General features: G+C 34.1%; 3 protein-coding genes across 3 annotated transcripts; all 3 read right to left on the reverse strand.

Moving 5' to 3' along the window:
- Window positions 1-1,710: 1,710 nt before the first annotated feature.
- LOC129884454 (COBRA-like protein 1) lies at window positions 1,711-4,676 on the reverse strand. The gene is made up of 6 exons (XM_055958750.1): window positions 4,360-4,676; window positions 4,178-4,257; window positions 3,385-3,838; window positions 3,071-3,230; window positions 2,721-2,968; window positions 1,711-2,376 (listed from the first exon to the last, which is right to left on the reverse strand). Exons 1-6 carry the CDS (start codon window positions 4,568-4,570, stop codon window positions 2,072-2,074), a joined length of 1,458 nt encoding a protein of 485 aa, XP_055814725.1. The 5' UTR covers window positions 4,571-4,676; the 3' UTR covers window positions 1,711-2,071.
- A 1,155-nt stretch (window positions 4,677-5,831) lies between these two features.
- Window positions 5,832-8,602, reverse strand: LOC129885359 (uncharacterized). The gene is made up of 5 exons (XM_055959607.1): window positions 8,217-8,602; window positions 7,257-7,553; window positions 6,704-6,922; window positions 6,377-6,505; window positions 5,832-6,175 (listed from the first exon to the last, which is right to left on the reverse strand). Exons 1-5 carry the CDS (start codon window positions 8,466-8,468, stop codon window positions 5,957-5,959), a joined length of 1,116 nt encoding a protein of 371 aa, XP_055815582.1. The 5' UTR covers window positions 8,469-8,602; the 3' UTR covers window positions 5,832-5,956.
- Window positions 8,603-9,792: 1,190 nt separating this feature from the next.
- On the reverse strand, window positions 9,793-16,096 carry LOC129885360 (ribosome biogenesis protein WDR12 homolog). Its single transcript, XM_055959608.1, has 14 exons — window positions 15,882-16,096; window positions 15,286-15,386; window positions 14,215-14,321; window positions 13,683-13,718; window positions 13,517-13,602; window positions 13,004-13,071; window positions 12,811-12,921; window positions 12,589-12,711; window positions 11,391-11,534; window positions 10,866-10,974; window positions 10,546-10,682; window positions 10,414-10,449; window positions 10,228-10,327; window positions 9,793-10,094 (listed from the first exon to the last, which is right to left on the reverse strand). The coding sequence occupies exons 1-13, from the start codon at window positions 16,051-16,053 to the stop codon at window positions 10,235-10,237; spliced, it is 1,323 nt and encodes a 440-aa protein (XP_055815583.1). The 5' UTR covers window positions 16,054-16,096; the 3' UTR covers window positions 9,793-10,094; window positions 10,228-10,234.
- Window positions 16,097-18,740: the final 2,644 nt, after the last annotated feature.

The following is an 18,740-nucleotide window of genomic DNA, read 5'->3' on the forward strand; positions in this document are numbered from 1 at the left end:
ATGATACTTAATAATTTTTAATCTATAGAGATGAGAAGATTAAGAGTAACTCAAATAACAAGTTGTAGTATCATATTTTTACTATTTGGTAACACTATAAAGGTGATTATATATTACTTAACATTTCTTTTAAAAATACGTAGCGGAATTTTACTTTTTCACTTATCATTGGTGTTTGTGATTTTGTTATATGTCTCAAAATTATCACATTTTATTTAGCTATTTGAACGTAATTTTATTTTTATTGATGATGGAGTGATGTTTTTATTATAATACTAATAAGTTTTATTGATTATTTTCTTTTAGGAGGTTAAATTGTATAGTATGATAAAAAAATTGAGAAATAATGATTCTTTTATTATAAGAAAGTTAAGATATTAGATTATTTATAGAAAAAATTATCTAAATACACACCTTATTTTACCATATTATCTAAAATTTCCTACCATTTGAAAAAAATTATAAAAATTCGTACTCTGATACATCACTATACGCGATGTATCGATCGGATACAATATTTTACGGAATGTATTAGGACATCAGATACATTACTTTACGCAATATATCAGTCAGATACATATTTTACGTGATGTATCAGGACGTCGGATACATCACTTTACGCTATGAATTCGTCGGAAACATCACTTTACGCGATGTATCAGGACATACATGATGTATCCGAATTCCACAAAAAAAATGGATTTCAGGTAATTTTTAAAGGAGTAAGGATAGAGTGTAATTGGGAAGAGTCATTATGAAATTTAGATAAAATTTACTTATTTATAATTGGGAAGAATCACTATAGGATTTAGGTAAAATTTACTTATTTATACTTATATAGTCATGTTAGAAGTTTTATTTTCTATTAGTTTCCAAAATCATACTTGTAATTATTTCAAACTATTTATGTATTTTAATAATTTTGTGTTATTATATTATTATACCATATTGTAAATTAACAATTTAAAGATCCATAGGGCTTACGCCCCACGTCTCGAGGCTTACGCCTCTTCCTATACTAAGTAAAACGCCTAGCTTCACGCCCCCGCCTTTTAAAACACTGGCTTATATTAAGGGTCCTGTAGGGTTGTCATGTACTACAACCCTCTCCCGACGTCTAAACACTTTCAAAAATTCAAATTCATAGCAAAATAATAGATTCAGAGATGAATCCAGCGGGAATCGTCCCGAAATTCCATCCATAACTTTGAAATATCACATATTACAAACATGATTACTATAGCAAAATTCCAAAAACAAACTGCCAATAATTTTCAAAAAAAAAAATCCAATCAAATTTTGTTTTGATTTATGATGTCTCACCTATTGGGGATAATATGCCATCACTAGATGTACCTCTCCCCGAATTTTCAAAAGATTCCATCTTTCTATTTGAGATAAATCAACCGGCGAAGCTTGACAAAATTCCGTTTATAAAATAGTAAATAAAATTATATATTATTGTATATGGATGCATGAATACCTCTTGTAATTTTATATAATATTGTATATTGGTATATATCAGGTTTTCAAATATTTTTGTAAAACAAAATATGAAAGTTTTGTATATTATTGTATACTAGATGTATATTGTTGTATACAGAATTGTATTTTGAACGCTAAAGATTTGTAATATAAATTTTAGACTATATTTTTGCAATGTCAATTAGTTAATTGTACTTCAATAAAATTTATGAAAAAATTATCAAATAAAGAAACACATGAGAGAGGTTGGAATTTGTCTAAAATAGGACGGAATAGCAATAAGAACTGGAGCCAATTACAACCAATGTTCCCCCTTGTTCATTGGTATTCTTGAATACATTTGTGAGCAAGCATGTACTAGTTAATCATATGTCAAAGGTCTCAAACCAATAATGTTACCATGGTCCATAGTTTTGGAATTCTACCCAAGAGCCAAAAAATGGAATAACACTTCAATAAGGTTCCGTCTTTTAAGCCAAGGAAGCTGCATTTACTTTGATTGATGATTTCTCACCTTCGGCATATCAAATAGGAGCAATGAGGTGAGATGAAGGTAATGTTAAGGTGGAAGATGCAAAATCTTGATCTAGGACCAGAAATTAAGTGTTTTGTAAATCAAATATATCGACAGTAGAACAGAGAGATGGCTACTACAACGTTTTTCCTTTGAACAACTATTTGGAAGCATAGGGAAAGCCTGTGGAAGAGGCATTTCACAGTTCTCACCATTGAAATATACTCTCCTTGGAAATGCCCATCCATTACTAAGTGTAAATGAGCTCATGTCCTTTAGTAAAAGTATCTCTGTCGCCACAGATCCCACTTGCTTCTCTTCAGCTTGCAACAAAGCGTCGTTGTAGAAGTCTAAACCCCAAAAGAGTGCAACTTCATCTGCATTAACATCAATATAACCACATAAGAACAAGTAAAAAACAAACTTGATGTCTAATCACTCATGATCAAAGTTGGGTTAAATTTCATGTTTTGGTCACTGAACTTTATCCACTATAATAATAAAGTTACAAAATTACTTCGTGCCACATTAAAGTTATTGAACTTCACTCACTATAACGACAAAACCTACCCATCATTCATCAACGTAACTTTGGTAGAGTTTTGTGACTTACTATTGAAGTGGTTCAGTTACTTCAATGTGAAAAATTCTTTTTGATTTTACTGTCATAGTTGATAAAGTTCAATTACTGTGTAGTGCGACTTTAATGTAGAGCAAATACCTGGAACACCAACGGTAGGGAGCATTGTATTGTTGAAGCTGAAGACAGTTGACTGCTGGCTAAAACCAGGATGTTGGACTACCACATTCCAGTTCGAATAGTTTTTACCTAAGTTGTAATTGGAAACAGTGAGTTTCACCCTCCAATAATTCCTGTAATTCTTCTTAATATGCCAGTGAACCCGAAGTGGACACATATGATCAGTGCACTGAAGTAACTCGCGCTCATATGGTGATGACGAACTTTGTCTGTTCCACGTATATAAACCACAACAAATCAGCAATCTATGCAAAATGGGCAAAATTGAAGTATTTCATCCTATTAAAAGACAGTTTTGCTTAGTTACCAACCCAATGCATGATTTTGCCTCATTGTCAGCTAATTTACATCCACAGCTACATAAATTGCATGGTGTCACCTCAGGATTGTAAAATGTTGAAAGAGAAACACAACAGTTCGGCGATTTATTGGCCAAGAAAGTTGAGTAGGTGCATGTTGATTTCCATGTCCCTGAATGCAACAACAAAGAAGAAAAGGGATTTAATGGCCAATCTAATATTCTACTGTGAACACTTAAATCTAGAAACAAGCTCTTCTCAACTTCTAGATTTGCTTCCTCTATACTAATTACATTAGTAGTATAAGTTCCAAATAGAATACTTACTGATTACTTGTTCTTGTCTTTGTCCTTCTATAACCGAAGATGTTGTTGGATCTGTGTCCACATATTCATCACAAGTATAACCAGGTCTTGGAGCCATTAGAGTGAGATTTAGAGGCCTGTGAACTATATAATTTCCCCCTAAGTTTCCAACTTTCATCTCAAAGGACGCAAAAGAATTGGAAGGATTGATAGCTGAGGCAGCAAGAAATCCACCATGACAGCAACCATCTGATCTTTTCTCTGGTGGAGCTTCTGGCGCCAGGTCTACTATAATAGGATTTTTCTTGCAACAATGTGGAATTTCGGACTTGAAGGCTGAACAATTCCCTTGTTGAGTGGCAAAAGCACCGGACATTGACCAAATAACCTCATTAGCTGCCCATGTCCACCCTAGTTGCCAGCCCGGTTTCTCAATGTGTCTATACTGGTAGTAGTTTTGAATGGTTATCCTTGCCTTAAGCATTATAGTCAAGTTAGATAGCAAAAAATTACTAATATTTAAACTGATGGATATATATAAACTTTGGCCTCAATGAAACTACTAGGAAAATGAACTATGGACTGAACCTCCAAAGCTAGCTCATGAGGTGAACCTTCCCCTCCTCTCCCAAATGCACGCCCAGGCCTGGTAATGGAGCGTGGATAATGACTCTAATATCGTGTTAAGAAAATGTATGTGGAGCCCTACTCAATCCCAAAAGGTAGCTCAACTCCATAGGCTTTCGAACTTGTTCAAATGTCATAGTTAAAATACTAAAATATTGGAAGTACTTCTAAGAATTATTTTCCTAACCTGGTAACCATCTTCTGTCCATCTAACAATGTCATACGTAACTGATATATTTCCAATAGGATCCAGAGGATCATAGCAATCTGGAATGAAGAAAAAGCACCCAACTTAACAGAAAAACAAGTGGCTAAGGTATTTACTATTTCCAAAACAGAAGCAAAAAGAAGAAAGGAAAAGGGTGTTACCTGAAAGATTGCACATAGTAATTATCAATACCAACATCAGGGGAAAACACCCAGGTCCAAAACTGATCAAGTCCATGAACCTTTCTGAAAAAAGCATTTTGGAACAGAAATATAGTTCTTCAAAAGTAGAGAATGGGACATATAATGAGACAAAACTTTTCATCAAGTATAATGATAGTAGAAAAGAAGATTCTAATAGTTTGTAGTGCATTCCTTCTTGGAACTAAATCCACAATGTTTGGTTAAAACAAAGCAGAAGACCATTGGAAATATCAACAGAATGTTAACAGAATCAAAAAGGACAAAATGAACTTTTTTCTAAGATACTCAACTAACTACTAAATCATGTTATTTGTATATTTAACCAATAAAAGAAATCTTCGGGAGGACTTTTTGTCCTTTTCAACATCCTTTTGGTATGGACGCAAACATGCAATATGCAAGAAAGGTAAACAAAGCATGAGTTATCCTTCCAGAAGTTCCAATATTATCTAATTTCTGTTAAGGACAATTAATAAACTAAACTTTACTTTAGTTGAGATTTCGAGGAATACAAGTTTTTTTATGACTAAACATGAAAAGCTTACATCCTTGATAGATCAATAAATTCAAAATTTACTACTTATCCTCCAAATGTCAGCTCTAATCACATAGTTGACTTACTCCTGCATCAACATTTTATTATTCATGTATGAGTCACAGAATGACCTCACACTTGCAGACAAAACACGAATCTTGATCTTGGAACCTAAAATAGGTTTGATCATGATTGTCAAAATTCCACATTGCATTCCGTATCAGAAATCACTGGCCGACTCATCTAGATTCACACCACATGTACAATTCAGACCTCTAGATAAAGGTGGACGATGTTATCCATCCCGTCAAAACCAGAATCGCAACGTCACACAATATTCTGAATAGTCACAAAAGTCTTTTTGAAACTATCAGTAAAGCTGAATTTTCTTTTTCTTCACCATCTCACATGTGCTTGCACCTTTATGTTTTCACAAAGTAGTACTCCCTCCGTCCAATTTATGTAAAACTATTCCCTTTTTAGTAGGTTAGAAAAAGAATGACAACGTTTCATGTTTAGTAACAACTTAACTTCAAATTTTTTATTTTACCCTTATTGAAATGATAATGTAAAATTTTATGAGTTATTTTAGACTATAAATTTAAAAAAATTCTTTCTTTTTTCTCCTCTTGAACTCCGCGTTCAATCAAAAACCTTCGCATAAATGAGGACAAAGGGAGTAGCAAATATGATGATGGCCTATGCTTATGATTTATTTGAATGAAGTTGTTAAATTACTCTGCCAATAGTTGATGATTAAAAATTCCAAAAAAGTGAATTTTCTTTTTATTATTTTCACGGCCAAACGCCCACTAAGTTATTTAAACGGGCACTGATTTAAAGTATTATGAGAATAAGATTACTCATTCAATATTTAAAGTAGTCAAAGACCAAGTGACACTATTAATTGCTGAAATGGATGCTGTATTAGTAAGACAGTATCTCTCAGCCTTTCATTTTAACAGAAATTTACATCATACATCCCCTGTTATTCTTTTTTGTCTAGTTCCATAAGATCAGTTACATCTCAGAATTAGATGGAGGCTGCAAGAGTGTAGAAGCAGAAGCAAGAGGCTCGTGCACAACAGAGTTCGTGGACACCGAGACTGGATTCCCTTCTAATTGCAGCATCATGCTTCCCAGTATTTCTGTCAACAACCTCTTGAAGTCTTCCTCTTTAACCATCTTCCCATCATCGGCATCCAACATCTTACAGACTTCTTTTATGACCTTATCCATCTGCAAACACGGGGGATACAACTATATCATACACAAGCCTAGCTTTTAATAAAAGAAAAAATGTGATGTATTAGTTGACGAGTTTAACTTCTACACTGATTAGATTAGTAACTTGAAAATTTAGGTACATTATTGGCTACAATATGTTTAAAACGCTGATATTGTTAGTGCATATAAGTTAAATCCTTAGTTGACAAATACCTGGTCAACACCACCAATGGGGGGTAATCCAGCTGATGGTGCAAGAACATCGAGTGCAACTCGTATGTATTCCTTTGACATTTTCCCATGGCGATCTCGGGGTATAGTCTTTAAGGCAGAATCCAAAGTCTGCACCATAGACAAACAGCTGAATACAAAGAGATGCAAGAATACGACGACCCTCAGGCCACTAGGAAAAGTCTTTTGTCGCGACTTTTCCACTTCTTGTATGACTTTAGTCCCTACGAAGTTTCATTTCTTGTAGTATGATAAGTTACTATATATTATTAGGTCCAGGAGAGAACTCTATGGATGATATGCACATACCTTATCCAATTCAAACTTGTTAGACAATAGTCTTTTAATCCCACTTCCATCAAATGTGTTCTCGCTGTGAGCAACAATCACTGGCTGCTCCTTGAGACGTTGAGCAGCACTCTCCGCAACTTTCTTAAATTCAGCCAAAAATGTCTCTTGTGTAACAGGTTGCTCATTAGATACTCCAATGCAGGATTCAACTACTGGCTCCACCACATTACTCATTACCTACAGAACAAGATAATAACAAAGTAATATGCTCTAGTAATTAGTAAACTAAAGAACTCGTCATAAATAGAAATGTGTAACAAAGAAGTTACACGGGCTAGTAAGCAGCAACTTTATGAATCAGTGAGCAATAACATATTAGCCCGGGTAAGAATAGATATCATGCCTAAAATATTTCTTATCGTCTTAGCTTCTATATACACTGACAATTTAAAAGATTTTACTTGTAACTGTTAATTTGTCACGTTTTGCAAGTTACCAAATTTATGTGAACTGATATCATAAAATTCCTAGCTAGACTGAATGTTAACCACTAAAGAGAATAATAAACTACCCATGAGTCTGATGCAGGAGGCATCCCTTGATCAACCGTAAGCTTCTCAAAAGCCTTGATGATATAATCTTTGAGGGATCCATCAGGCAATTCTAACTCAGAGTACAGGGAAAGCGTCTCTGGTTCAAATGCAGGACTTGTTACAAACTCAAGAAGATCTTCGCCATCCATACGAAGGAGTACAATTGGATCTCGCTTTAGACCAGCAGCCATGCCTACTAAAATATCTGAAAGAACTTCTTTAAACTCAGTCTTGCTTACTTTCTCTTGCTTTCCATGTGTGAATTCTTGAAGAACCTAAGTCACAACAAGTTTACCAATCATAAGTGGTAACAACATATTTCTTGATTTAGAGAAGAATTGAACTTCTATTCAGCGACAGTGTAAAGAACTTTTACAGGTACCCATCCAAAAAAAGTGTGACTAGCATGCCTCTGAGAATAATCTTTATACATTAGGATCAACCAAATTTTGTCTGTCTATCTCATCATTTTCAGCAGATTCAAAAATTAAGGTTAAAAAAGAAAAACATTTCTAGGCAATCTCCATCAAAAAATAAAGAACATTACAGACAGAACAACTTAAATTCCAAGATCCCCAAAAGTTGATCAAAAGATGGTAGATAATTAATATGAAGATTTCATATATTTTCAACTAGGATTTTAAGTTATCTATAGATGGTGTAATCTTTTTTACAAGTATTAGTGCATTTTAACTGGTGGTTATTTTATATTCCAAGTTACCGTATCAAATTTGCCATAATTGTTATTGTACGTTCAACTTAGTTGAGGTGGGCGAATGCTGGACGGTCATCAAAATGAAAAATGGTATATAGCGATAAATGCAAAGATTATAACCTGATCAAAAGAAAGAAGAAACCAACAAAAGCATGACAAATTAACAGACAAGTTTTTTATGGTATTTAAGATAGGGTATTTTTAAAGAGAAAAATGAAAGTACCTCAGAGTAGATATGATCAGATTCAGGGGAAGAGCCTTGAGTAGGTAAACCAAGAGCAACACCAATATCAGCAACAGCAGGTTGTAACTCCTTCGCTGAAAGTTTACCGTCTTTGTCTACGTCAAGTTCTTCAAACTTATGATCTACAAAGCTACTAAACACAGCCTCATTTCCAACTAACTTCATTATATCTGAACCGTCCATCACCTGATTTTCACTACTTTTCATCTTCATCACTTCATTTTTCTCCATTTAATTTAATTCCTTGTCAACACACTCACTTTCTCCTCGTGACCAACTTTCTTTTTCTTTTTCTCTTCTCTTACAGAAAAGGTGCGTCTCAAATCAATGCATATGTATATTAGTATGACTTATGAGTAGTTCACTTCTTTTGAGGGAGAGTTCTAGAGAAAACGATGTGACAAAAAGACCCTTAATCTTCAGCAGTAGGTTAAAAAGTAGTCCCTTCGTTCAAACGCGTTAAAAAAATAATACATGTATTAATTTATATATTTTTATATTTTATTTAAATTAATTATACACTCTATCTAATATTAAAATAAATATAATTAATATGTAAAAACTCATCATATTCTGTAACGCAAAAGGTAATTTTAAGATATTAATTTGCATTATTAAAGATATAATTTCTCTATTTTTTCATTATATTTGTGGAGGATATTTTAGAAAAATACATCAAATCAAACACTATGTAAGAGATAATCTCAGAAAAACTGATGCAAATATTAGAATACCAACATTACTAATATATCATATTCAATATTTTTTATACATTTTACTAAACGAGCCTTAGTATATCACTTGAGCAGTTTTGATCGTTTGCTTTGTAAAATATGAACGCTTTTAATATTTATCAAATTAAATTCTAATTATCAAATTTATTTTGAATAAAATATCTAATGGGAATTTACATTTGAAAATGCAAATTTTATAGTTTTATGTTATATTGAGTTTAATTCAAATTTTGGCGTAACCGAGTGCAATTTATGTAATTTTTTAATCCATTTTTATATCTAATATGTTGCAATTTCTGATATTTTGTGCCGACTTAGTTAATAGCACCAAATATAATGAACCATTTTTCTAATTTTCACAAAAAGATGTTATACTGTGTGGTTGGGACAGCTGGGGCGGTTAGGGTAGGCAATTGTACGAAGTCTTCGTGGCCTCGTGGGATTTCAAACTTTAATTTTGCTTACAGTGGGTTATCTCTGGTTGGGTCCTTTAACATGTGACGCGTGTCCGCTTTTTACGGGGCACGTATACCGTAGTGTACACGTAACTGCATTCTCATGGGCCCAGGGCTTAGAGTTTAGTGGGCCGGGTGAGATGCTGTTTTGGATTCCATGGGCTTTTCTTTTGTGGCTTCAACGGTTTCGAGTTGGACATTTAGACTTGCCAAGAATAATAAACTTTGACACGTGCTTTGTGAACATACAGCTTAATTGTGGATTTGTCTTCCATTTTCACAGCATAATATTATTAATATTACTTAAATATTTCCTCTCAAGATGTTCTGCATTGTAATAGTTCAATCTCTAATTAAAAAAGAAAGAATGTCAATCATCTCGTCACATTCCTTGGTGATAACTTGCAGTTAATAACACATGAAATTAGTGTTCCCCAATAGGGTAGAAATTTAGGAAGAAAATGCAGAAGGTACATCCAAGAAATACAGCTTCAATTCACTCTCACTCACAGGAATATATGATACAAACCATTTCCAGTTAGCACAGACAAAATTGTTTCTGAAGTAAATTATCACAACTTCAGCTTGACCCAACCGATTCTATTCGCAAAATTGCATCAATCTTTTGGAGAACATTCACCTCTGCGAGAGGCGAGGGGAGATCAATCCTGAAAGAACAAATGTTAAATCATATAAAATTAGCCAAGTGAACTTTTTCTAATAACCTATTCTACTTCACCCAACTAAGTGATGAAAGGTAACTGGTCTCGAATCTCATCTCAAAAAAAGAGAGTAATTTACCTCTACATCACAACACACAAACATCAGAAGAGATGCAAAGTTTCGAATCAGCCCCACCACTGACTACACTTTCACCTTTCCACCAATCCACACACAGTACCTGTATTGACACCCTGATGTTTAGGAAATACTAATGTAATAGAACAAATACTCTTAAACCAGATCTAAGAAGGCAAAATTTAGTACCTTGTCCTTGTGAGTGTCAATGACAGCAAGGGGCCACTGCAATACAAATTGTTTTACCCAGGAACAGAAAATGTAAGTGTTTGTAAAAAGTCGTACTAGTAATAATAGAGACGTTAAGAGTGTAGTGCTAACCGCAGTTCTCAAGTCCCATAACATTACTTTCCCGTCATACGACGCAGAAAGCAAGTGAAACCATGACTTTTCATGCCACTTGCAGGTGGATATCCAAGAACTGTGTGATGAGAACTGATAGACAGGAGCCGAAGTACCTGTTAAGCGGTAAATGAAAGAGTTTTTTTTTTTTAATCATATATCAATGTGTGATGTAAGGTCATCAGTTACTTGAACAATAAACACAGAGAAAAGATATTTAAGCACATAGAGACAAGGAGTTTAAGTTCAAGTGGGTGTTTAAAAGTGCTTCTGCAAGTTGGACAGAAAAAGAAAGAAACCTGGTTTGCGAGGATCCCATATCCTAAGAATGGAGTCAGAACCACCAGCAGCAATGAGAGCAGAACCTTCACCTCCAACATCAAGGCAATTAATGACTTTGTTGCAATACTGTTGAAGAGGAAGGTGATCATTATCCATACATTTAGGACGATACAGTTTCAAGCTCTCAACGGAATAGACTAAAAAAAGAACTATACATCTTGGCATTACAAAAGTTCAAAAACGGCTACTTGTCATGATGGGGAGGTATCTTTTTCTTCAAGATGGTGTAATTTTTAAAAATATGATTGTCGACTGCTGAAGAGAAATGTTATCTCTGACAGAAAGTGGAAGCAATATCACTAGGAATAGCATATGTAAGTGCTACACCTTCCACAAATTTTTCATAATTTCATTTTTTGCAAGTTGATATTTATTTCACCCCCTCCAATCCATATGTATGTAATTTGAGGAAATACTAGCCTACATGCACATGAAAGTAGAGTTGTGACTGGAAGAACAGAAGAAAAGAGATGGCATGTCACCAGGTTCAATGAATCCTTGCCCATCTCAACATCCCATCTTCTAATAGAGTGATCCCATGATGCTGAATAGATTGTTTCATCTTGTGGCCACACCACGGTAGACACACATTGTGTATGTCCTACAAGTGTAGATTTAGCCTCCTCCTGTGAGCATTAGATGTGATAGAAAATTATTTACAAGATTAGAATAACAAACATTAAGAAATCTTCTAAAAAAAAAAGAGAAAACAATAGAAGAGGAAGAGAGAGAGAGAGAACAAGATCAAGCAACTTAGAATCTCAGAGTGAAGTAATAAGAGGATATAACACCTCTCCTGCTAGCCAAAGACTGACATATTTTAAATATCAACTTCAACATTATTTTGGCCCTTCAGTTGCATTGATGAACATTGTCATTTAAGGAAATCAGAAGGTTGTTTGTCTTTCACCAAAAGGGACAAAAGATTTTGCTAATCAATATCAATTGTTAATGAGATACAACATAGAAAGTCAGAGACACGTTGGACTGGCACAAAACTGTTGCTGAAACAACTTTGAAAAGAAGAAATATGGGTGAAAGGTGGTAGATAAGGAACAAGGAAGGAAGCTACGGGACAGATAGGGATGACAGGTAGGGGGAAGGAAGAAGAATAAGTACTCCCTTGAGCTCCAGTTTATGTGATGGAATGTTTTAAAGCTGCAAGTTTCAAAAAATTTACAGCCACACAAATGTTATGGCATATTTTAGACCACAAGTACCAACAATCTTCATTTCATTCTCAAACTCTGTGCTGGTTCAAACTATGTCACGTAATTTGGAAAGGAGGGAGTAGCAACAACAAAGTTGGAGGCACTGCAGGAAGAAGGGTGGGACAATTGGATGGGTGTGGCATACAAGAGGTAGGATGGACAAGGATGCAAAGTAGGATTCAGGGAAGAAGAGGTTTTGCCAAAAAGTAAAAGTAGATTGTTTTATTACGCGTATGCCTTGCACTGGAAAGTTTTCGAAATCAAAATAGTAAACACATAACTGTTCTTTCCTTCTTTTTCACTGGTTTTGAGAACAGACACATTACCCTTTTTTTTGGATAAGGTAGAAGTTAGAACAGACATGTTATCCTTATTAAAAAGGTCATGGATTTCTATACATTACGTGGCGGCATGAAATAGATGTATTTTTCTATCTTTAACCTAGATAGGTGAGGAAATGTGGTCATACTTCAACTTGAGGATCCTCCTCTTCGGCATCCTTCTTCCTTTTCTTGACTGAAACTACATCACCTGTATCTGAGCCACTTGCTTGCCACAGAGCTATTTGGCAATCCCAGGACCCTGAACACACCTGTCAACACAATAAATACAGGGAGTCAGTAAAAGTTCTTATAATCAATTACGTAATTAAAAAGCTTCAAATGATCAATCAAGTGAAGAGATGCACGACCATATCTCCAGCAGGATTTGCTGCAACACTTTGAACAGAAGCATTATGTCCACGTAAAATCTTAAAAGCTCTAATCCTCTTTATCTGATCCGAAGACTCATCTGCATCAAACTTTTAAGCCGAACAAATACTAATTAGAGGAAGATCACGAATTAGGCAGTGAGTTATAAGTAGTGCAGGCACATCATGTGACCTTCCAGAGCCGCAGTGTCCTATCCTTGGAAGCCGTAGCTACTATTTGATCAGCGCCATTTTGAGCCACTACAGAAAATAAAAGGTATAAATATGATAAACACAGAGACAGAATTCTGGAAGAAATGAAACACAGAGAAGTAGACTCCAGGAGAAATTAAAACTATATGTTAACATGATTGTCATGAAGGTAAAAGTTTTTGGTATCCAGTGTATTTCAGCATTGCAAGGCAAGAATGGATATCAACAAGTAATATTAACCAAAAAAGAGAAATATCAAAAGCAGGTGATGTGAGAGTATAAACAGATAAATGATAATGGCAGCAGAAGATAAAGCATAACGCAAGAAAACAAGCTACTGGGGAAAAACTATCTCCCTCTAATACCTCTTGGGTTGACAACACAAGATGTGAGAGTATGAATGTGGTGTCACAGATAAATGATAATGGCAGTAGATAGTAAAGCATAATGCTAGAAAATGAGCAACTGAGGAGAAACTATCCCCCTCTGATACCTCTTGGGTTGACAACACAAACAGAAGTAACTGCACCACTATGGCCCTCCAATAGATGTGTACAAAATCCGGCAGCCTTCCATATTCTGATTAACACTATCAATGTTAGGTTGATATACTAACAAAAAAATGCAATTAGCAAAAGAATATACAATCAGCAGATTACCTTCCTAAACCATCATAACATCCAGTCAAAACAAACCTGACAGGTCACAAATATGCACATCTTGTCAGTTAAGGCAACAGTTCATTGTGTGGAAAGAAGACCATTATTACATTATTAACTGTCACCATCCAATATTTTAGGGGGGGGGGGGGGGGCGGACCCATGGAGGATGAAATTTAACTCAAAAACACTTGGAGCAAAAGCAGCACAATTAATAATATCAACAATATAGTCCTCAGTAATCTAGTATGTAACAGATATCTATCTATGAGTGAAGTGAATGCACAACAGACCTGGAGTATAAAGTACAGAGATCCAATAGCCCAAGACATGAAACCACTCCATTTAGTTATATAATGAAGGCTCTTTATTTTTTTCGGGATAAGCCAATGTTCTCTTTCGGTAAAGAAGTTCTTTTAGAAGCATACATGCACTAAATCTTAAATATATTAAACAAAGAACGACACAAGGCGGAGAATATTACAAGGATTGCACTGAAGATTTTTGGGAAAAAATTCACTCTCATGCTTACTTAGAATTAGAACCATCAACTGCACTGACCCAGTCGTCATGCAAAGATGGTTCTTCTTGTTTTCTTGGAGCCACAGCTCTAATGTACTCTATCTTTAATATTTTCTCCTGTAAAAGATATAGAAAACAGTAAGAAACAAAATAAGGAGTATAAGAGCCACTGAATAAATGTCTAATAACATAAGTAAAACGTATTGTCAAAAACATCAACGGCTTGTGAGTGAAATAAGCCACTTCTGGCTAGTGAACGAGAACATACGAGAAACAACTAGGAAGGAACTCGAATTACAGAGAAGCAGTACTTCTAGAACCTTCAGGTATGTATATATTTTTGGTATACACACAATTATTTCAAACACCTCGTAAGTGAAGGTTGACTATCTTTATCATTTCGAAAGAAAATGTTTTCACATTACATTACACTGACTACAACTTTTTGTATTGATCATTTGATTGGTACTACACTACCTACAATTTTGAAACAGAACTTTTAATACTTGGGAGTTGGGACTTGCAAAAAGCACATAATAGGAGTCGGTATATATTTGGATTTTTCTACCACTCTGAAAACTCCAATAAGAGCTACAATTGCAAGCATTAAAAGAATAAAAACCTATGAAATAATGCAAAAGAAAAATCCCACTAGCAGCAGCCAGAAGACGCTGTGGAATTAGAAACAAATACAAGTAATGGGGGACAGCATTTGAGCCAATCCAACTGTAGGTCCGAGTTCAGCTTGATCTCAGGCCACTTGTATCTATTTTATGACTGACTATTCATCCTTTTCTGGAGTTCATTATTATCATTCTCTGTCAGCCATTATGCTCATATAAGTTGAAGCAACAGACTTTAAACAGAATGTCATTACACATTAAGGGAGCCACACAACAAAAACACACTTCTGTTCGTGTTTAAAATCATTGTTAACATGAATGTATAGAGCTCATTCTATATTTTCTTTGGAAACAAGATTAACCGGCTTCCATGAGTATCTTTTTATTTTTGAGTTGCTCTGAAGAGACATAACAGTTCATTCTAGCAGTCAAGAAGTGGTTTCAGGAAAGAAACTTACAGCTGAAATGCCCTTGGCAAGGAGAAACTCTTCGAGTGACATGCGGACCAGTTCTCCATCAATGAGAAAATCGAAAGGCTCAGGATTCCAATCATCTTTTCCTAATAACAATCAAATGACAGACAGGTACGCATACTAGTAAAAACATTTCTGATCCCAAATTGACATAATAACATTTGATAGTCATTTCTAATGATAAAGTAGCTCAATATGGCACCATTAAATAAAAACAAAGCTCTCGAACCACAACCAGCAATCTGTTCAATTTATCAATGCAGGTTAACAAATACCCATTTAAAGCAATTTACAAGCTCATAGCTTAAACATGTGGGGTAAGCCAGTCAATTAAGCCAAATTGACAATTAACATGAGTTCACAAAAATATACTTCAGTAAGAATGCCAGTATCCTCTATAGTTATAATTTACTTATCTACAACAGAAAAAGGAACCATTTTCACAATAAACTTAAAACACAACCGATAAATCAACTACGCCTAAGTCATAAACTAGTTAAGGTCCGCTATAAGATCCACATTCCATTTAACAAAATTAAGAAAACTAATACTAGACAGAATCTGTTAGAACTAAAAGTTACCAGCTTTCAGGAGATTGTTGACAATGGAAGAGAGGCCCAATCGGGTGAGGTTGGAGGGAATAGCAATGGAAGTAGGCGGTGCCTTAAAGGGGGACTTCAACTTCGTTACGAACCGGACCTGTACACGCCTTGCAGCCTCTTCGACCTGCCCATCAATATCCATTTTCGCCATTAAAGATATACTGTATCAGTAAAGGACACAGTGCATTTAGAGTGTATGAGGACGACGTTCACGGCCAAATTCGCAGGGTTTAAGGCGTTCTTTGTTTGTGGAAGTTGGCGGGTGAAAGACTTTTGACAATAGAGTTGGGCCTTTTTTTGGTTTGGGGTTCATGTAATGTGTTATCCACTCCAATTACGCTGAGAAAATTACAGCCCAAGTTCTTTTGCCATCTAATTGTGGATAAATATGTATATTATATATAAATTTATATTATGTTCTCCCAAAGTATACATTTACTAAAGTTTTCCTATTATGTTCTCCCACTTGTTGAAGACTTTGACATATTACAACAACAACAATTTCAATCTCACCCTTCTTCAATTTGCTAGATTTTACGTTCTTTAATTTTGATGTTACATATTGATCATACTAGAAAAAAAATTCATTGAATTTGAGAATAATCTATTCGTATGAGTAAATTTTTTTATAATAATAATAATTCAATTTGCTAGATTTTACGCTTTTTAATTTTGATGTTACATATATAATCATATTAGTTCTACAAAGTGGTGGTTAGACCGGCTATGTTATATGGGGCGGAGTGTTGGCCAGTTAAGGTATCTCACGTTCAAAAGATGAGAGTTGCTGAAATGAGAATGTTAAGATGGATGTGTGGTCATACCAGAAGCGACAAGCTAAGAAATGAGGTTATTGGGGACAAGGTAGGAGTGACCTCGGTGGAAGACAAGATGCGGAAAATGCGACTAGATGGTTTGGGCATGTGAAGAGGAGAGACACATATGCCCCAATGCGGAGGTGTGAGAGGTTGGCCATGGATGATTTCAGAAGAGGTAGGGATAGGCCGAAGAAGTATTGGAGAGAGATGATTAGACAGGACATAGCGCAGTTACAACTTACCGAGGATATGACCTTAGATAGGAGAGTGTGGAGGACCCACATTAGGGTAGAAGGCTAGTTCATAGTCTCGTTGTTCTTCCTTGTTAGTAGGCGTATTAGCGCATTATAATTCCTTGCGGTCTGTTTTCTGTTACAATCTATTACTTTTTGTACGTTGATTGCTCTATTGTATCTGGGTTGCTTTCGTTATTTGCTTAGCTTTGAACTTTTTATCCTTATCTGACTTCTTTTATGATTTTACTGAGCCGAAGGTCTTTCGAAAACAGCCGTCCTACCTTGGTAAGAGTCAGGTTTGCGTACACTTTACCCTCCTCAGACCCCAAGTGTGGAATTTTACCGGGTTGTTGTTGTTGTATATATAATCATATTAGAAAAAATTTTCATTAAATTTAGAAATAATTTATTCGTATGAGTAATTTTGATTATTATTATTATTATTTCTTTTTCATAAATGTGCATGAAATTAAAATATATGGCCAATGCACGTGACACCCAAAAATGATAATTAATGTACATTCTATATGTTCAAAAGTTATGCTTAATCGTTTTATCACCGGGTTTTTATACATATTTGTAAACTATTTTTCAATTTTTTAATATATAAATTGATTTATTTGTTATATAGTTAACTCCATAATAGATTTTCAAAAATATCATAATATTGAAAAAGCGAAAACAAGGAAGATGATAATTTACACGGTAAGATATATTTTTGACGGATTGAATGACTATTTGAGTGCTATAATCATAATTAAATGACTTTTCTAAATAGTTTTAAATAATCAAGTTGTCATTTGAATAACGGACTCATAAATATTGTGATTACGTCATAGGCACGTAAAACAATAATATTATCTTGGATTATTGAAATATTTATTTTACTTTATTGGTACAACTATAGTCTATAATAATAAATAAGGACTCTCTAAATAATAACAAAATTATATAAAATAATGTTGAAAAAGTTATATTTTTGTTCTTGTTAATTTAACTATTTTTAGATATGTATAGTATTATTTTACTTTCAATAACTTTTTTAATGGATGAAAGTTATGCTGCATATCTTGCTCTTTAATTTTATCATAGCTAGTTACTGTCAAAGATTGCAGCAAAATAATAAATATTTTTATATTTTTAATTATGTCTTTGACAGAGAATACTTTACCCTCTAAAATGGGGTTTTTTCGCAAAATTGGATTAGTTGTGTCCTAGGACATCAAATGGAGAATAAAAAAAGGTCTTATCCTACTCCATCATGTCTATTAGTATTTTTTTCTTACCCTTATTCATTCAATAATATAAGAGAGATTAATATATGGAAAAAGTAATATTACAGAATAAATATAAACAATTTAATTAAACTATCTTTTAGTTAATATTTTCAGAAAATATGACATGAACCAGTCACATTTAATGTGACATTCTCTTTTTTTAGTTCGTTAAAAAAAATGTCACTTTATTATAATTAAAATAATTTAATTTAAAACTTTTTTTTATTCGTAATAAAATAATTCATAACTACATAAATATCTAAAAATTATTTTAGACGAAAGCTTTACTTTTTTTCTTAAACAATATATCAAGTCAAAATACCATATAAAATGAGATAGAATAAATAGTTTCTTTTCTTTTTTTAATTTTGTATTTCATCACAAAATAAAATAATTTTAAAAAGATACCACTAGTCATATCTCTAACGGCTCAGATTTTGATACATAAAAGGCCACGTAAGCAACATCGTTACTTCCGTCAGATGGCTCAAAACCTCCTATCTAGTT

This window comes from Solanum dulcamara, chromosome 4, assembly GCF_947179165.1.
Source record: "Solanum dulcamara chromosome 4, daSolDulc1.2, whole genome shotgun sequence".
Taxonomy (NCBI): domain Eukaryota; kingdom Viridiplantae; phylum Streptophyta; class Magnoliopsida; order Solanales; family Solanaceae; genus Solanum; species Solanum dulcamara.